The 17,411-nt window shown below is 49.7% G+C and overlaps 1 protein-coding gene across 1 annotated transcript in view; it reads left to right on the top strand.

Moving 5' to 3' along the window:
- CRYBG1 (crystallin beta-gamma domain containing 1) overlaps positions 1–17,411 on the top strand; it is a 192,819-nt gene that overhangs the window by 136,776 nt on the left and 38,632 nt on the right. Inside the window, exons 3-6 of the mRNA XM_004580515.3 lie at positions 2,508–4,036; positions 9,537–11,745; positions 15,647–15,694; positions 15,781–15,899. Coding sequence (XP_004580572.3) covers positions 2,508–4,036; positions 9,537–11,745; positions 15,647–15,694; positions 15,781–15,899 — 3,905 coding nt within the window. The remainder of the gene's footprint in view (positions 1–2,507; positions 4,037–9,536; positions 11,746–15,646; positions 15,695–15,780; positions 15,900–17,411) is intronic.

The raw sequence follows: 17,411 nt of genomic DNA, 5'->3' as shown, positions 1-17,411 counted from the left end.
ATCAGTATAGATTAGCTGTTCTACAATGACATAGAAATGCACCCACGCTGTGTATCTTTTTGTCTGCCTTCTTCCATTTGGAAGCTTTTGAGCTTCATCCACATGGCTGCCTGTCTCGGAACTTTCTCCTTGTCCTTGAGTAGCAGGCTGTTGTGTTGACTACCATGATTTGTTTATGCACTCATCAGCTGATGGACATTTGTGTTGTTTCCAGTTTTCTTTCTCCTTTTTTGGGGGGGGGGGCTGTAATGATTGAAGTTGCAAAGAATATTTGTGTTAAACAGAACTCTGGAGTTCTAGCGAATTCAATAGGGCAGTCTGGCTGGCCCAGGATAGATAGCCTATCTTTAAGGCAAACAGATGGGGGTGAGTTTAGTTGATGAACCAACTTGAAGTAGCTGGGTCTGTAAAAAGTAGCGTTAAAAAAGTATTTATTTTTTTTTTTATCGAAAGGCAAATACAGAAGAGAGACAGAAAGATCTTCCATCCACTGATTCACTTCCCAAGCAGCTGCAACAGCCGGTGCTGAGCTGATCTGAAACTAGGAGCCAGGAGCCTCCTCCAGGTCTCCCACACAGGGGCAGGGTCCCACGGCCTTGGACCATCCTCTACTGCTTTCCCAGGCCACAAGCAGGGAGCTGGCTGGGAAGCAGAGCAGCTGGGATATGAACCAGCACCTGTATAGGATCCTGGCCCATGCGGGGCAAGTACTTTAGCCACTCGGTCATCATGCCAGGACCTGTAAAAATTAGCTTTAGCCAAAAAAGAAAAACAAAAATTAGACCTAAGTTTACAAAGGACTGCTGACCAGGCATCTTTCCCACATGGGACAAACCGGTTGTAGCATCCGCAGGAGGGCAGAATAATGTACACACTAGGCTGGTTTATTTTGACAAGAGCTGGAATAGAGCCAATGGACAAACCTAGGTTCCAACAACTGTGTCTTCAGGATGTTTGAAAGCCTGTCCAGGCAGTCGAAACAAAGAGCTCTGTATCCACAGTCAGGTAGACATTACTGGCTTTGAGGCCTTGCACCCAGATGAGTGACCTTGGCGTACGTTAAAGACTCTCGGAGGGTAAAATGAAGACCACAGAAGTCACTGCAAGGGCCAGTGAACAGGTTCAGTGAGGATGGGTATCTGCCACAGTGGCTACCCAGTGGCTTGGGATGCTGGTTCCAGGCTCCCTAGTCCTGCTTCCTGCTATGTGCCACTTCCTTAGCCCAAGTGGTTGGGGCCCTGCTATCCTTGTGGGAAACTGGTATTAAGTTCCTTCTCCCCTGCTTCAGCTTCTGCAGCTCCAGCTGTTGGTGGGTTTTTGGGAAATAAAGTGATGAATGAGAGATTTCTCTCCCTCCATGCCTCTCAAGAAAACCAATACACAATGTAAAAAGGCAGGAGGGTTCAGCCAGCACCTGGGTTTGGAGCCTTAGAGTTACCTCCTAAGGGACAGTGGCCACTCGCTTGAGCCTGGTTTCATGGGGGTCCTGAACCTGGGGTACACCTTCCCTCCTTCCCTGGCCCATCACCGCCCACTTGCCAGCACAGCCGCACCCATCAGCTCCTTTGATTTTATTGATTTGTCCTGTGCTGGCTCCAAACTTCCAGCGCCAGCCACCTGGAGCCGGCCGTTTTGCTCCAGGCGTTGAGAAGCGCAGGTTTTTCCCTTTCCGGAGTCTCACGCTCCTCCCATGGGTGGCCTGGCACTCTGGGCTCACGCCTGTGCACGCAGCCTGCGGCGTACAGCTCGCTTCGAAAGTGGCATCTCAAGTCGCCCGTGCTTCCTGGGGCAGGGTGCAGGGAGGCGGTGGCCCCTCGGACTTCACCCCCTTTTCCTATGCACCGTCCGAGGTGGGTAACCTCCAGGTGCACCCAGAAGTGGCGTGACGGGCCGGTGGGTTCGAAGCCCGCGCGCTTCTCCTATTGGAGGAGCGGGGCCACCGCCCTGGCGTGGGAGGAGCTAGAGGCGGGGCGCAGGTGCGCGGTCCCTCCGAGTTTGGGTTTTGCCCGCGTGTTGGAGCCAGCTGGCTTCTCCATGTTTTCCGGGGCGGGAAAGCTGCCAGTGTTGTTGTTCCCTTATCCCTTTTCTCTCCTCCAAGAAAGACATGGCGGTGTCTAAAAAAAAAAATGACATGTTTGCTGTTCTGCTGTTACGCACGACCGCTTTGGAATTACGTCTTTATTGACGAAAAAGGTAAAACAAACAAAAAAACAATCATAAAACCAAGACTCAAGAGAACTGGGCATTGTTTTTGTACAAGATTATCGAGACCTTTCAAGTATTCCTAAAAAAAAAAAGTTGCAGAATATATATAATGCAGTGCCCCAAATTCAAGGTGTTTGATAGATATTTAGAGTAAAAGCATAGGTCATCGCTTGATGTTAACATAGATTTATTTTTCAATTAGAAACTCAGATTTTGTCATCTTTGTTTTTGTTAATATACTGCTAACGTGAGGGAGAAACTCGACTTTTCATGTTTTTCCCCCAATCCCCTCTATTTTTCAGTCCAGAGCGCAACCGCCAGAAGAGAACAGAAGGAAGCCCGTACTGGGAAAACTTGGCACGCTGTTCACGGCAGGGAGGAAAAGAAGCACCAGCTCAGACGCCAAATCGGTTTCTCCCAAGGATGGAACAACTTCGAAGCTGCCCGAACGAGAGGGTGGGAAGAGTCCCTGTCAGGGCAGCCAACCAAAACCGACTGCAGACGCCAGCCCGGAGGGCTGCGCGCTGGAGGCGGCGGGCGAGCGCTCGGAGTGCTGCGGTGCGGCGGCTGCCGCGGGGCGCCCGGGCCACGAAAGTGAATCACCCCAATTAGAACCTCCGCAGGCAAGGGGAGAGACTTTCCCAGATGCCACCGCTGCTGCCAAGCAGCCGCATTCCTCACCAGGGAATTCCTCCGGGCTAGAGAGCTCAGAGACGCCCGCCCACAGTCCGGGGGAGCACGCGGCGCCCGGCGCTGGCGGCGGACCTGAGCTCGCCCCGGGTGCGCGAGGTGTCCCGGGTGCGCGAGGTGTCCAGGGGTCGCCCACCCGCGAGCGGCCCGCGGGAGGCCTAGGCGAGGTCCTGCACGGAGCCCCCGGCGCGTATGCCGAGGGTGTCTCTCCCGGGTTCCCAGCAGCGAGCAGCCAGTCCCGCGGGGACGCATCTGCTCCGCCAGGTGACCCTATCGCAGAGGGCGCTGGGAACAGGGGCGGCCCCGGGCAGGAGGGCAGCGCAGCGCGGCCGGGAGAGCGCGCCCACCCCGCCAAGGTGCTGACTTTGGACATCTACTTGAGCAAGACTGAGGTGGCGCAGGTGGACGAGCAGGACGTCCTAGCGCCCGAGGCAGAGGACGGCAGCGACTGCGACGACATGGAGAAGAGATCGGGCGGCCGCAGATCGGGCCGGCGGAGGAGGTCGCAGAAACCTACCGACTCCCCGGGCGCCGACGTAGCGATGCCAGAGAGCGCGGGCCGGGACGACGCGGTGTTCGACGACGAGGTGGCGCCAAACGCGGCCGCCGAGAGCCAATCTGCGGAAAAGAAAGTGAAATCTCCGCGGGCTGCCCCCGACGGGGGCGTTGCCTCGGCAGGGAGCCCGGAGTCCAAAGCCAGCCCCAGTCCCAAAGGGCAGCTCCGAGGGGAGCCGGACCGGAGCAAACAGCCGCTCCCTGCCTCGTCTCCCACCAAGAGGAAGGGCAGGAGCCGCGCCCCCGAGTCCGTGCCCACCGCGCCGGGCAGTGTTCTGCGCGCCGCCGCCAAGGAGTCGGTACCCAAGAAGTCGCCCACGTTGGACCCTAGCCCCGCCGCCAAGGGCGCGGCGGCCGAGAACGCGGAGGAGGCGGCCCGGGTCATCCCCCGCGAGCTCACGGTCAAGAGCAGCTCGCTGCTGCCGGAGATCAAGCCGGAGCACAAACGAGGTCCGCTTCCCAATCACTTGGACGTCCGGAGCAGGGAGTCGACCGGCAGGCAGGCCGGAGCTGCGGACGCCGACGGCTTGAAGGCCCGGAGCCACCTCGGTGCGGGCAGGTCGACGGTGACAACCAAAGTGACCCTGTAAGTAGCCGCGGAGCGGTCTGCCGAATTCGGGGTCTCTGCATTGATGGAATGGTCCTTGCACTGCACCCCTTCCCCCACGCAATACACTCCCAGTGCTGAAAGGAGCAGTTTGTAAAAGGCACCGTTTGTTGAAGCTTGTGATGGCTCGTTTGTGGATTAATTCCAGAAAATAGGCTAGCCCTCGAGGCTCATAAAACTTCAGGGTTTGAATGATTTTCTTATTTATTTCAAACGTGGAAGACCAGTCCAGGCTTTCTAGAAACAACAGGTGTGTTAAGAAAGTCTGGGGTGGGGGTGTAAGAGATGACTTACAGCGGGGAGGATTGGCAAAGCTTGCCTGAACAGTGTGACTTCAGTAGCTTTAACATGAGTGCGTCCTTAAAGAATATACAGGTTCTGGTGCGTGGTTGGTCTAATTGGGGGAAAAAAAGAGCCCCAATACAGGTGTCCTGCTGGCTTCCTCCCCTTTATCCTGTTGGGAAGTCTGGTTCAAAAGTAGCTTACACTGATTCAAAGGAATCACCGGGGAGGGTTGTTTGCTAAATCAATGCACAACAAAATACTGGTCCTGGCTCTACTCTTGCTGTGAAGTGTATTGATTCTTGGGGAATATGTATTGTGCACTGGGCACAGATGTTCCAGGGCTGTGATTCAGCATGTAGCCCTGGCACCGGAAAAGCGCATGAGTCAGCAGCGTGAGGCCCCATCTGAACAAACAGGCAGAGAGGGAAGAACAGGAGTCCCAGCGGGAGCTTGTTGGAGGAGTGGGACACCTGTGCCTTGGTGAGACGTGGGATTGATGGAGATGCAGGGCTCTGTGGGAAGGTTAAGGCCCTGGCTTCCCATGCTGCAGGGTCCCTACCCGACCCGCCACGCCCCAGGTTACACAGGTGAGAAATGAGTATGGAAGGGCTCCAGTCTCGCCCGCATTCACCCTTGCTCAAAGAGCTGGGGTCTCACAGGCAGGGGGTGGGGGCGTGTTTCTGCTGTGTGATTTCGTGGGGAAAAAAGCATTGGAGTTAAAAGTGTTCTATTTCGTGAACACTGTGCCGTGGTGTGGTGGAGGTTTGGGGCTGGGGCGTTGGGCTTCGTGAATCACCTGAGCACTGCCCCAGCTGCCAAACGGGCTGTTTGTTCTGTAATGGTAGTGTAGGAGAAGGAGCCCCCGTGAATGATGCCCTTTATTTGCAGAGGACTGGGGTAACTGCACGCTGAGACCTGCTCCCTTGGGAGCCCTTAACTAGCGTGGCTGTGGAGGAGGCTTCCCTTGGCTTCCAATCAGGCGCCGGTGGAAAAACCAGAAGCATTGCACTATGAAAGGCGAGAGTAAACAGGCAGCAGGAGCCCCATGTCACCATGAAACAGTCACATGCTGTTTCCTGTACTAGAGCTCAGCCTCTGTCTCTGTTTCTGGGCACTGGTTGTTTCCTATCTCAGTATTTTCTTGGCCATCCAGTTTAATGTTTTTGCACAGTGCCTTGGCGCACCATAAATTGGCAAACCAGTGAGACAGAACATAAATTTAGTGCCTTTGACCCATTTCTGTCTGGTTAATGGTTTTTTGTTAAAACCTTTTATCCTATGAACTAATCTCTTCAAGTAAAGGGATTAACCAGATTAAAGAAAACAAAAACTCCAACGCTGAGAAAGTTTCCAAAATTTGTGTGTTCCCTGGAAAAGCATGACTTTGAAGCAGCGTGCCTCTTTATGCTTTTAAAGTATTCATATTCGCAAGCTGGCCGTTGAAATCCATCAAGTGGTGGATCTGAAAGAACATTTTTCACAGATACAGTAGCTAAGACTTTTGAGGCTCCCAGGTCTCCCCTCTCCCATTATGATGAGGGCATTACAACATGAATTATAGGAACCTACCTTGTAATCAGCCTGAACTAGGTTAATTGCAGCGACTCTTGGTAGCAGGACTTAATAACACAGAAAGTTGGGTCGTAAAACATATCTTGATGTTCGTGAGGATCTTTCAAGTACACTTGTGTGCTTCCTGCCCCAGACCTAGCTTGTGGGGTCAATCTGTAGCATTTTTCCATTTATATCGTAAGATGTACTTTGATGAAGGCCTTGAGCTGTCTGAGAATTCTTGTCGTGTATGTTTCTGGTATGTGAGCATCCCGCATCAACTTGATAGCACTGGTAATGGTTATCTCACTGATTTTAGAATTTAATCTTTAAGGAGTCAGGCTTACAAGTTTGCTTTAAAATTTACAACATCAGCTTGTAGTCAGGGAAGACCAGGTTTCTAAAGCAGATGTTAGGGAAAACAAGGGCCCCTCTCAAACTTAGTATTTCAATACAATGCACAGGAATGAAAATATAAGTGCTGAGTTGTGCATCTGGGGCAGACCTGATGGGGTCCAGCCCAGTCTGCTCACTGCATCCAGAAGGATGAGCCGTCTCACCCACAGCCATGAGGCCTGCACCTTGCAGCAGCTCCTCACACACCTGCCGCGTGAAGGCCAAGTCTGTAGCAGACAGAGTGAACTGACAGTTTCTCCGTGTGTGTGTGTGTCATGAGCAGGAATATGTGGAGGCTGGTTGACCACGTGGATCTCATGATAGTTCTGAGAGTTCATAAACGGCAGAGCTGGGAAGAAGCAGAGGCCCACTCTCTGGCGAGTGCAGTCTGACCCTGCCTGGAGTAGCAGTGCAGGGTGCAGTGGTCGGGAGTGTGGCGCTGCTGAAACCAGAGCTCCTGGCTTTTTGTTGTGCCCCTGCTTGTGGCTGTGTGGCCTCAGGCAAGTTATTTACCTTCAACTTCCTCAACTTCAATAGAATGTACCAGGACTATGCTGTACTTGAACACTTTGCAAGAGCTTGGCACCACGCCCTTGGTGACGATTGTTCTTCTCGCTCCCATTCTTTACAAGCCACCAGACCACTGGTTTAATTTTTATTTTTGTTTTAGCTTTGGAACCCTTCTCTCTCTCTCTCTCTCTCTCTCTCTCTGTGTGTGTGTGTGTGTGTGAAGGTTTATTTATTTTTATTGGGAAGGTAAATTGACAGAAAAGGAGAGACAGAAGGATTTCCCATCCACTAGTTCACTCCCCAAATGGCTGTAACAGGCAGAGCTGAGCTGATCTGAAACCAGGAGCTGGGAGCTTCTTCCAGGTCTCCCATGTGGGTACAGGGTCCCAAGGCTTTGGGCCATCCTCTGCTGTTTTCCCAGGCCACCGGCAGGTATCTGAGTGGGAAGTGAAGCAACTGGAACACTTTTTTCTAAGAAAGCTCATATAGAAGAGAGGTACAAACAAAGGTGTGATTGTGGTTGAAAGGACTGACAGCTCCATTCCTCTGTCCCTGTCCTTTTCAGGGCCTCAGGATTCTGCGTCTGCTGTGAATCATCGAGGGTAACTTACCAAGTGCATGTGGATAATGAGAGCCAGAACCAGAGCAGGGAGTGCCATTCAGAATGCCCATCAAGGCAGAGTAATTCCCCAACTGTGACAGAGAGGACACTTTCTCTGGTGACAGAAGTCCTCACTGGGGGGTTGCTAGGTAGATTATGGTACTTCACATGATGGACTTTTATGAAGGCATTAAGAACTTGTAAACAAATTCTGATAACCTGAAAGAAGTTGACTGTAAGGTTAGGTAATATTAAAAAAAAAAAAAAAAAAGAAGAAGAAGAAGAAGAAGAAGAAAGAAAACAAGAAAAAAAAAGCGCCTGTGGGCAAGCTGTTCTGTCCTTACATTGGAGTGTCTGGGCTCAGCTCCTGCCTGACCCTAGCTGCTGACTCCAGCTTTCTCACAGGGCAGGTCCCTGCTTCTGCCTCATGTGGGCATTTAGGAGTAAACCAGTGTGTGTCTGCCAATAAAGACACTAAACTGGGCCCAGCATGATAGCCTAGTGACTCAAGTCCTCACCTTGCACGTGCCGGGATGTGATATGGGTGCTGGTTCTAATCCCGGCACCCCTGCTTCCCATCCAGCTCCCTGCTTGTGACCTAGGAAAGAAGTCAAAGATGGTCCAAAGCCTAGAGACCCTGCACCTGTGTGGGAGACCCAGAAGAGGCTCTGGGCTCCTGGCTTCAGATTGGTGAAGCTCTGGCCTTTGCAGCTGCTAGGGCAGTGAATCAATGGATGGAAGATCTTCCTCTCTGTCTCTGCTCCTCTCTGTATATCTGACCTTCCAATAAAAATAAAGTAAATCTTAAAAAAAAAAAAAGACACTAAACTTTGAGCAGAATAATTTTGATTCTTTTAAATTAGTTTACGCACATAAAAAGATTAGAACTGCACTAACGTGTTAGCAGGAATGTTCTCTGGTGGTCAGATTGTGAATAATTATTAAATATTTTCCAAATTTTTTTAGAGACCACACTACTCAGAAAAATATTATGGCTTAAAGGTGAAGAGAATGAAATGCCCAGAAATCCATAATGAATATTTGTATAGTCTAGCAATTTTGAGATAACTTCTAAAAGTTGTGATAAGAAGAAACATAACTAATGCTTGCAGAAGTCACATATTGAAGGAGTAGAGGTACACTAAACACTGCAGTCTGTTCTAGGGGTCTCAGGCCCTTCGATGTCTTTTAAAGATTTTTTATTATTATTGGAAAGCCAGATATACAGAGAGGAGGATAGACAGAGAGGAAGATCTTCCATCCGATGTTTCACTCCCCAAGTGAGCCGCTACGGGCCGGTGCGCGCCGATCCAATGCCGGGAACCAGGAACCTCTTCCGGGTCTCCCATGCGGGTGCAGGGTCCCAAAGCTTTGGGCCGTCCTCAAGCAGGGAGCTGGATGGGAAGTGGAGCTGCCGGGATTAGAACCAGCACCAGTATGGGATCCCGGGGCGTTCAAGGCGAGGACTTTAGCCGCTAGGCCACGCCGCCGGGCCCGGCCCTTCGATGTCTTAACATGAGTGCTTTACACCGTGAGCACATGTAAGCACATCCTGACCCTGCCCTAGACATTCTTAGCTGTGCCACCTTCTGCTAAGCAAGCATAACAGCCCTGAAAATTGGTGATCATGTCCTTAGGATTGCTCAAAAACAGGTGTCTTAAAAGATGGTGTATGCCGTGGGCTCAGCACAATGGCTCAAATGGCTGATTGTCCCCTTGCAAAGGCTAAGATCCCATATGGGCACTGGTCTGTGTCCTGACCACTCCACTTCCCATTTAACCCCCTGCTGTGACCTGGGAAAGCATTCGAAGACAGCCCAAAGCCTTGGGACCCTGCGCTCATGTGGGAGACCGAGAAGCAGCTCCTGACTCCTGGCTTCCGATGGGCTTGTCTCCTGCTGTTGTGGCCCTTTGGGGAATGAATTAGTAGATGAAAGATCTTTGTCTCTCCTTCTCTCTGTAAGTCTGCCTTCCAATAAAAATAAATTTTAAAATAGATCCATGTGCAATTTCCCTTAAAACAAAAAAGATAGTGTATGACATAAATAGAGCAGTTTTTCGTGGTTTCATGATGTGCTAGTTTGTGATGTTGTATTTTTCCAGCTGGGTCAGTAACTTCCCACTCTTTTCTCGCAGCCCTGCCAGACCCAAACATGTGGAACTAAATCTTAAAACCCCCAAGAACTCTGATGGTTTGGGAAATGAGCATAATCCGTTTAGCCATCCAGTTCATAAAGGAAACACTGCCACCAAAATCTCCCTATTTGAAAACAAACGGGCCAGCAATAGTAGCCCGAGACACACTGAGGCTCGAGCCCCGCGGAACATTCCTGCTTCAAGTAAGACATTCGTCGGGAGAGCGAAGCTGAACTTAGCCAAAAAGGCCAAGGAGATGGAGCACCCGGAAAAGAAAGGGGCACCCACCAGTTCCCAGAATGGAGTGCCTGAGAAGGAAATGCCAACAGAACCCCTGGTCTCTGTCCCTGGAGAGGAGAAGGTGCCAGGGGAGCCTCGCCTTGGTGGCAAGACAGTTAGCCACCCCTCGGGACCACCAGCTCCTTCTTCTGCCAAGGATCAGGGGCCCCCAAGTGAGGAAGCTCCGCAGGCTGCTGACAGCCGGAAAGCCGAGTTGGACAGGACATCTGGTGCAGCCCAAGGCAGGCCTGCCATTACTGACACCAAGGATTTGCCTGCAACCACCATACCAGGGCCACAGGATGAAGCTTCTGCCTTGCAGCCACCAGCCGAGTCATCTCATGACCCTTCTCTCCCCAGGCCAGGGGACACCCCTAGCGACACCTGTTCTCAAGTCCCCCTGACCAACTCGCTGCACACTGAGCTGGAAGTGACAGAAAGTCGGGATGGAGGAACTGTGCCTGTGTCTCATCATAATGGTGACAAAGTGCCACCCCCTGAACTTGGAGGTGGAGAAGCAAACCCTCCTCTGTCCCCAGAGCCAGAGGGAAAGGGGGGACCATCCAGAGTCCTGGTGCGGTCTTTTGTGCTACCTGTGGACAGCGCACGAGACGTCAGCTCCCACCTCCTGTCGGGAAGCTCGGAGGTCCGAGAAGTACAGTTGCCAAGCTGTCACAATAATGAACTTGAAGTGGTTTCCGTCACAAGCTGCAACCCGCAGCAAGAGGAAATACCAGACAATGAAAGCCCATCACCCACACAGACTCCCTGCAGAGGAGAACATGTGGCAGAATCAGACCCACAAGTCTCACTGCCCAACTCAGAGACGGCCGTACCTGCTGTCCAGGCCCAAAGTCAGGGCGAAAGGACCCCTGTGAGGGTGGAAGCCAGCCCTGCCCCAAGGACTGGTGGTGAGGCCATGAATGGTCAGGATTCCCCTGCCAGGCTTCTGAATGTTTCTGCTGATAGTGATGACAGCGTGTTTGACTCTTCCTCTGATATGGAGAAATTCACCGAGATCATCAAGAACTTGGACAGCACGGTTTGTCTGCCCCAGAAGAAGAAGAAGGGTAGGCCACCGCACTCGCCAGCCCCTCGCTTTGCCATGCCGCCCATCCACGAGGACAACTTGGAGAAGGTCTTCGACCCTAGCGTGTTTACCTTTGGCCTGGGGAAGAAGAAGGAGAGCCAGACTGAAATGTCCCCTGCTCTGCACCTGATGCAGAACCTGGATGCCAAATCCAAGCTGAGACCCAAGCGCGCATCCACTGAACAGAGCGTCCTCTTCAAGTCCTTGCATGCCACTGCCAATGGCACACGGGAGTCTGGGGCTGGGTCGGATGTCACTGACAGAGAGGCCAAGGAAGTCCCCAACGGGGGTGGGATCAAGAGATCGCGACTTGAAAAGAGCGCCCTTTTCTCCAGCATCCTGTCATCACTGCCACAAGACAAGGTCTTTTCTCCCTCCGTGACGTCAGTCAACAGCATGACCACAACATTCAGCACAACCCAGAACGGTCCTTCGTCTCAGTCTGCAGGGCCTCAGCCTGCCACAGAAGGGGCCCCGCCCCGTGGCTCACTCCAAGAGCCGCCACCGCCCAGCACCTCTCTGCAAGTCTTCAACTTCAACTCGATTCCGTCTCAGGCAGGGTTGAAAAGCTCAAAAGCCCCGGAGAAGCACTTGCCGAAAGAGGAAACCAAAGATCTGACTTCACGGGGCACCTTGCACTTGCCGGAAGCCAGACTGTCTGAACTCTCAAAGCTGAAGAACCATGAGGACACGGAGAGGACCAACCATCCTGAGAGTGTTCTGAAACCCAACGTGGCCAGCTACAGCAGCGGCGGGGACACCGACTTCATGGAGCTTTTCAAATCTGGCCGGTACGACCCCAGCACAGCCTTATCTGGAATGTCACTGTCAGACTCAATGGTGAGCAGCAACCTGTTATTCATTTGGGGTGGAGTGGGGCTTATAAAGCGAGATGGGGTTGGGAGTGATCGTGAAGCAGTTTCTGTTACTCTTGGGGAAATGGCGATCGCTGTGTGTGGGAGTTTCCCATTCACTCATACACCACGTTCATGCAAATTTAAAAGGAGCTCTGTATAAGGAACAGTTCGGGTCCAAGGACAAAGGTACAAGGATTCTGGTGTGTAGCCAGGAGAAAGAAAGTTTTCAAAGCATGTGAGAACCTACCCCTTGTGTTATGGCAAGGCTGGATAGGAAAGGTGCGTGGAGCGGATGCAAGCAGATGAGGAGCTGTGGCATGGCCATTCTGGGTGGAAGTGCTCTGTGCTCTACTTAAAATTTTGATTTGTGAAGCTGCTTCCTCTATTTGGAAAAGTCCCCCACCCCGCCCAGGAAACTTTTTCTTCTTCCTTTCTCTCAGAGCTGTGAGGTTCACCCTTTCTTCCCCTACAGTACTTGTGGATCCCATGCAGTTGGGACCGAAGTTTCTGGCTCCTAGGCATTCATTCTCACCAGGGGAATTTCTTTTTGCCCCTTCAGGAGTGTGAAGAACGAAGGTACTGGTTTCGGCTGGGTGTTTTTGTTTGATACTAGAGAGGACAGCAAGATACGACATGGGGGAGCAATTGTGATTTTGTCCTCTTACCTGATGGCTGGAAGTTGCGTTCTTTGCTTCATTTTGTTTTGTTTTTAACATGAACATGTGCCGTTTTGGTGAACAAGCTGGCCACTCATCTGGAGGTAGGCCACTGAGTGAGTAAGGCAGAAAAGCAAGTTCAGAGACAAGCTCTGCTGGCCTAGAAACTTGAGCGGAGCTTACATTCCCATGGCCCAGTTTGTAAGCCAGGCTTCCTGGCGAGAGCAGACTCTGACCCAAGGCAGTTAACCAAGGCAAGGGTACTTTGCACCCTTCTTGGGGGCGTTCAGGGCACGGCAGTGTGTTCCACTGTGCAACACTGGCTTCTGCTATATACCTGTTACTGAAGGTGGGTGCAGCAGCTCTCTGTAAAGGTGTGGTTAGGTTTCTAACAGCAGAATAAATCTTTCTTTCTTTCTTTTTTAAGTGATAAATGCTTTATATTTGAAAGGCACACACACACACACACACACATCTGTTAGTTCACTCCCGAAATTTGTGTATCAGACAGAGCTGGGCCAGGCTGAAGGCAGGAGCTGGGAACTCTTACAGGTGGCAGGGACTCAAGTACTGCTGCCTCCCGGAGTGCACCTTAGCAGGCAACTGGAGCCAGAGCAGAGCTGGGATTCAAACCCTAGCACTGTGATAAAGGATGCTAGGATCTTAAACCTGCACGAAGCTCATGTGCCCAGATTCCCTCTTTCATGTGATTTTTGTAAACCTGTTTCAATTCTGTTTGTCTTTGGATACTTTTGCATGTAAAAATTAGAATCCCAAAGAGGCTCTGTAGTTGAGGTATTCGTTATCCCTATCAACATTTATTGTATTAGAAATTAACACTGTGAGGGCCCCAGTGTGATGGCTCAATGGCTAAATCCTCACCTTGTAGGTGCCGGGATCCCATATGGGTTCGTGTCCTGGCTGCTCCATTTCCCATCCAGCTCCCTGCTTATGGCCTGGGAAAGCAGTGGACAATGGCCCAAGTATTTGGACTCCTGCCAATCATGTGAGAGACCCAGAAGAGGTTCTTAGCTCCTAGCATTGCCTTACCTATCCCTGGCCATTGTGACCACGTCAGGAGTAAACCAGTGGATAAAAGATCATTCTTTTCTTCTTCCTCTCTGCAACTTTTACTTTTGCGTAAAAATCTTTTTAAAAAGTGAAAAAAACACATAGTTGGCCCCAGCCCTGGAGGAATCTTGGTTTACCCCAAGGGATCCCTGGACCTCACCTGGGGAACCCTGCTGTGCACAGGTAAGACTGAGTCATCCTCAGGCTCAGAAGGGTCTAAGATTTTAAACCACTGCTCCGTGGACCGGGAGGAATCCCCGCGAGGCCACCCTCCTCTCACCATGGCCTGCGCTTTGGGGCTGTGTGATTCTGTATTACAGTACTACAGTTTCCCTATGAAAACCAAGCAGTTGGAGTAAATGGGAGGGAGTCTTCATATATATTTTTTGAGATTTTCTTAGGATTGAAAGTTACTGTTGTTATTATTATAATTTTTTTAAGTCTTGGCTTTCTTGACTATGAAAGCTTTTGAATATTCCAGCTGAATTTTGACTTGATTTTTATACTCTTTCTTTATTTGGTCTGTGAATGTGTATGAATGGGTTTGTAGAGGAGTGCATCTCTGTTTCTCAAATTGAATGTATAAAATTTTCTAAAAGTCAAATCTAAAAAAAGTTATAAATTCACAAAAAATTATAGCGTCATGAAAAAAGGTGTGGATTTAAATTTTTTTGTTTTCAATATGATTTATTCATTTGAAAGGCAGAGTTACAGGGAAAGAGACAGAAGAGAGAAAGACATTTTCGATCTATTGGTTCACTCCCCAAATGGCCACTACAGCTGAGGCTAGGCTGGGCTGTAACCAGGAACTTCTTCAGGGTCTCCCACATGAGGGCAGGGGTCCAAGCACATGGGCCATTCTTCACTGCTTTCCCAGGCCATAAGCAGGGAGGTGGATTAGAAGTGGAGCAGCTGGGATTATAATAGGATGTTGGCTCTGCAAGTGCCATCACTTAGCATGCTGTGTCACAGCACTGGCCCCAATTTCAAAAAATGTTTGCACCAAAAGAAACTTACCTTTTAATTTTCTTTCCCTATGGTGGAATTATGGCATTGTCTGTTATGGTGCAAGAGCCATTAGATCAAAGACAGTTCTCAGAGTAGGCATCCTGGTCAGCTTTGGAAGTCGTCCACATTTTGTAATGTTTTTACACATATAATTACTATTTTTATTAGGCTTTTCTGGTTTTACCTGTCCTGTTGGACAGTCTTGAAAATGATTCGTTTTGGAGGCACGTACAATAATATTTTGTCTACCACAAAAAAGGGGTTTAAATATGTCATGTTCAGTGTACACTCTGAAAAGCCAGCACTTTCATTTTAGTAGTTAATATGTGAGGATAGATACTTCTATTAGTAATACAGTATGGCTAGCATTGTGGTATGGAGGGTTAAACTGTAGCCTACGGTGCCAGCATCCCATGTGGTCATTGGTTCAAGTCCTGGCTGCGCCACTTCAAGTCCAGATCCCTACTAATGCACCTGGGACCGCAGCAACAGATGGCGCAGGGGCTGGGGCTGCTGCCACCCAGCTGTGGGACCTGGGAGAAGTTCCTGGCTCCTAGCTGCAGTGTAGCTCAGTCCTGGCTGTTGTGGCCATCTGGAAAGTGAACCAGAGGATGGGAGATCTGTGTATCCCCTTCTATCTCTGTAACTGTGACTTTCAAATAAGTAAATACAATTTTTAAAAGCATTAAAAATATATATAGTCTATGTAGTTCCAAAAAGAGTATATAGGGACACATAAAATTGACTTGGCTCTTTCTAGATAAGTAGTTAGTACATTCACTTTTATTTTATATATTTGAGATTATAGAGAAATTATGGGAATTATAATCCCTTCTGTTCTTTGAAGATGGTATATAGATCTGACTTTGGGACCCTGTATTTCCTAGCATTAGTGGGAATAGCCTAGACATTTAAGTGACAAATTCACTTTGCCATTGAAGTGGCAAGTTCAGCTATAGAGGTGAAAAGCTTGTTGTTCAGTAGAACAGTCTCAAGGAGTTTTAACACAGCTTAGGCGTGGGACTGGGTGGTGCAGTTCGGTGCCTAGGGAAGGGCAGCCAGTGTTCCTTCCAGGACCCTGGGTGGAGCCGGGAAGGCTGATTGGTGCAGCTATAACCATGTGTTATGTTTCTGTACATCTGATTCCAGGCGCTGAGAGGAGGTGTCCAAAATAAACTCAATCCCCGCCCGGGCAAGGTGAGCCTGTGTTTGGTCTTTGGTCTGGGTTGGGTTTGGAGGTTCTGGAGTACCCCTCAGCCTACCGCCCACCTCCCATTTTGTAGGTGGTGATCTACAGTGAGCCTGACGTCTCGGACAAATGCCTGGAGGTGTTCAGCGATGTCCTGGACTGCAGCTCTTGGAGCCTGTCCCCAGTGATCCTCATCAAAGTTGTCCGAGGATGGTGAGAACGATGCCTTCCCTCGCTGACTCGCGGTGTCTGTGATGGGCATTCCTCATGATGTCCTCAGTGGTCCTCACTGCTAGCTCACAAATGTCTTGGGCAATGCCAAGCTCAGAAAATACTGATTATAGTAAGATAAGGTTTCATATCTAAGAAATACAGCTTTGATTTGAGTTTCTGATTATAGGAGTGACTCATCTGTAGTAGAACTATGAGAGTGAAGTAGAACAGACTTCTCTTTCGCGATCTCCCAATGCTTTCCTTTGGATGACTCAGTCATCAGAGCCCATGACATGCTTTTGGTTGACGTATTTTTTAAAGGAGGGTTGGTAAGAATTGCACTTGTCATGTTGACCAACCAAAATGTGACTTAAAGAAATTTATGAAGAAAGATATTTTTGCTAATTTTTAAATGATAGTTCAGTAAAAGACCAGCCTAAAGTTCAGTTGACTTTCCAATGTTTTTGTCAAAAGATAGTTTTGATTACGTAGAGAAATTGGTAAAAATGAAAGTACAGTGACAGTTTCTGGACTTGTTTTGCCAGCATCAGTACCTTTTAAAAATACACAGGAAGCTAAGTATAGAAAGGCAACTTAAAAAAAAAAAATCACTGGTCTGACATAAATACTTACTTTTGGTATTTAAGAAACTTGTTTGAAACAAAGAAGGTGGAGTTCCAGACATTTTTTTAAAGATTTTTTTTTTTTTTATTACAAAGTCAGATATACAGAGGAGAGAGAGAGATGAATATCTTCCGTTCGATGATTCACTCCCCAAGTGAGCCTCAACGGGCCGGTGCTGAGCTAATCCGAAGCCGGGAACCAGGAACCTCTTCCGGGTCCCCCACGTGGGTGCAGGGTCCCAAAGCTTTGAGCTGTCCTCAACTGCTTTCCCAGGCCACAAGCAGGGAGCTAGATGGGAAGTGGAGCTGCCAGGATTAGAACCGGCGCCCATATGGGATCCCGGGGCGTTCAAGGTGAGGACTTTAGCCGCTAGGCCACGCTGCTGGGCCCCAGACATTTATTTTTTTAGAAAATCATAAAATGTCCCTTTTGGTTTCTATTTGACTAGGCATAGCAAATTTTTCTGTTAGCTTCTTAGATATCTTAAAAATATTTTCAGGCCTGGCACCGTGGCCTACTGGCTAAAAAAAAGTCTTCGCCTTGAAAGCCCCGGGACCCCATATGGGCACCGGTTCTAATCCCGGCAGCTCCACTTCCCATCCAGCTACCTGCTTGTGGCCTGGAAAAGCATTAGAGGATGGCCCAAAGCCTTGGGACCCTTCACCCGCGTGGGAGACCTGGAAGAGAATCTGGGCTCCTGGCTTTGGATCAGCGCAGTACCAGCTGTTGTGGTCACTTAGGGAGTGAATCATCGATGGAAGATCTTCCCCTCTGTCTCTCCTCCTTGTGTATCTGACTTTACAATAAAAATAAATAAATTACATTGTATTACATGACACAATTTCATAGGTACTGGGATTCTCCCCCCTTCACTCCAAACCCCTCCCC

This window comes from Ochotona princeps, chromosome 1 (assembly GCF_030435755.1).
Source record: "Ochotona princeps isolate mOchPri1 chromosome 1, mOchPri1.hap1, whole genome shotgun sequence".
Taxonomy (NCBI): domain Eukaryota; kingdom Metazoa; phylum Chordata; class Mammalia; order Lagomorpha; family Ochotonidae; genus Ochotona; species Ochotona princeps.
Note: the sequence above shows the minus strand (reverse complement) of the source record. Positions and strands in the feature narration are given on the sequence as shown.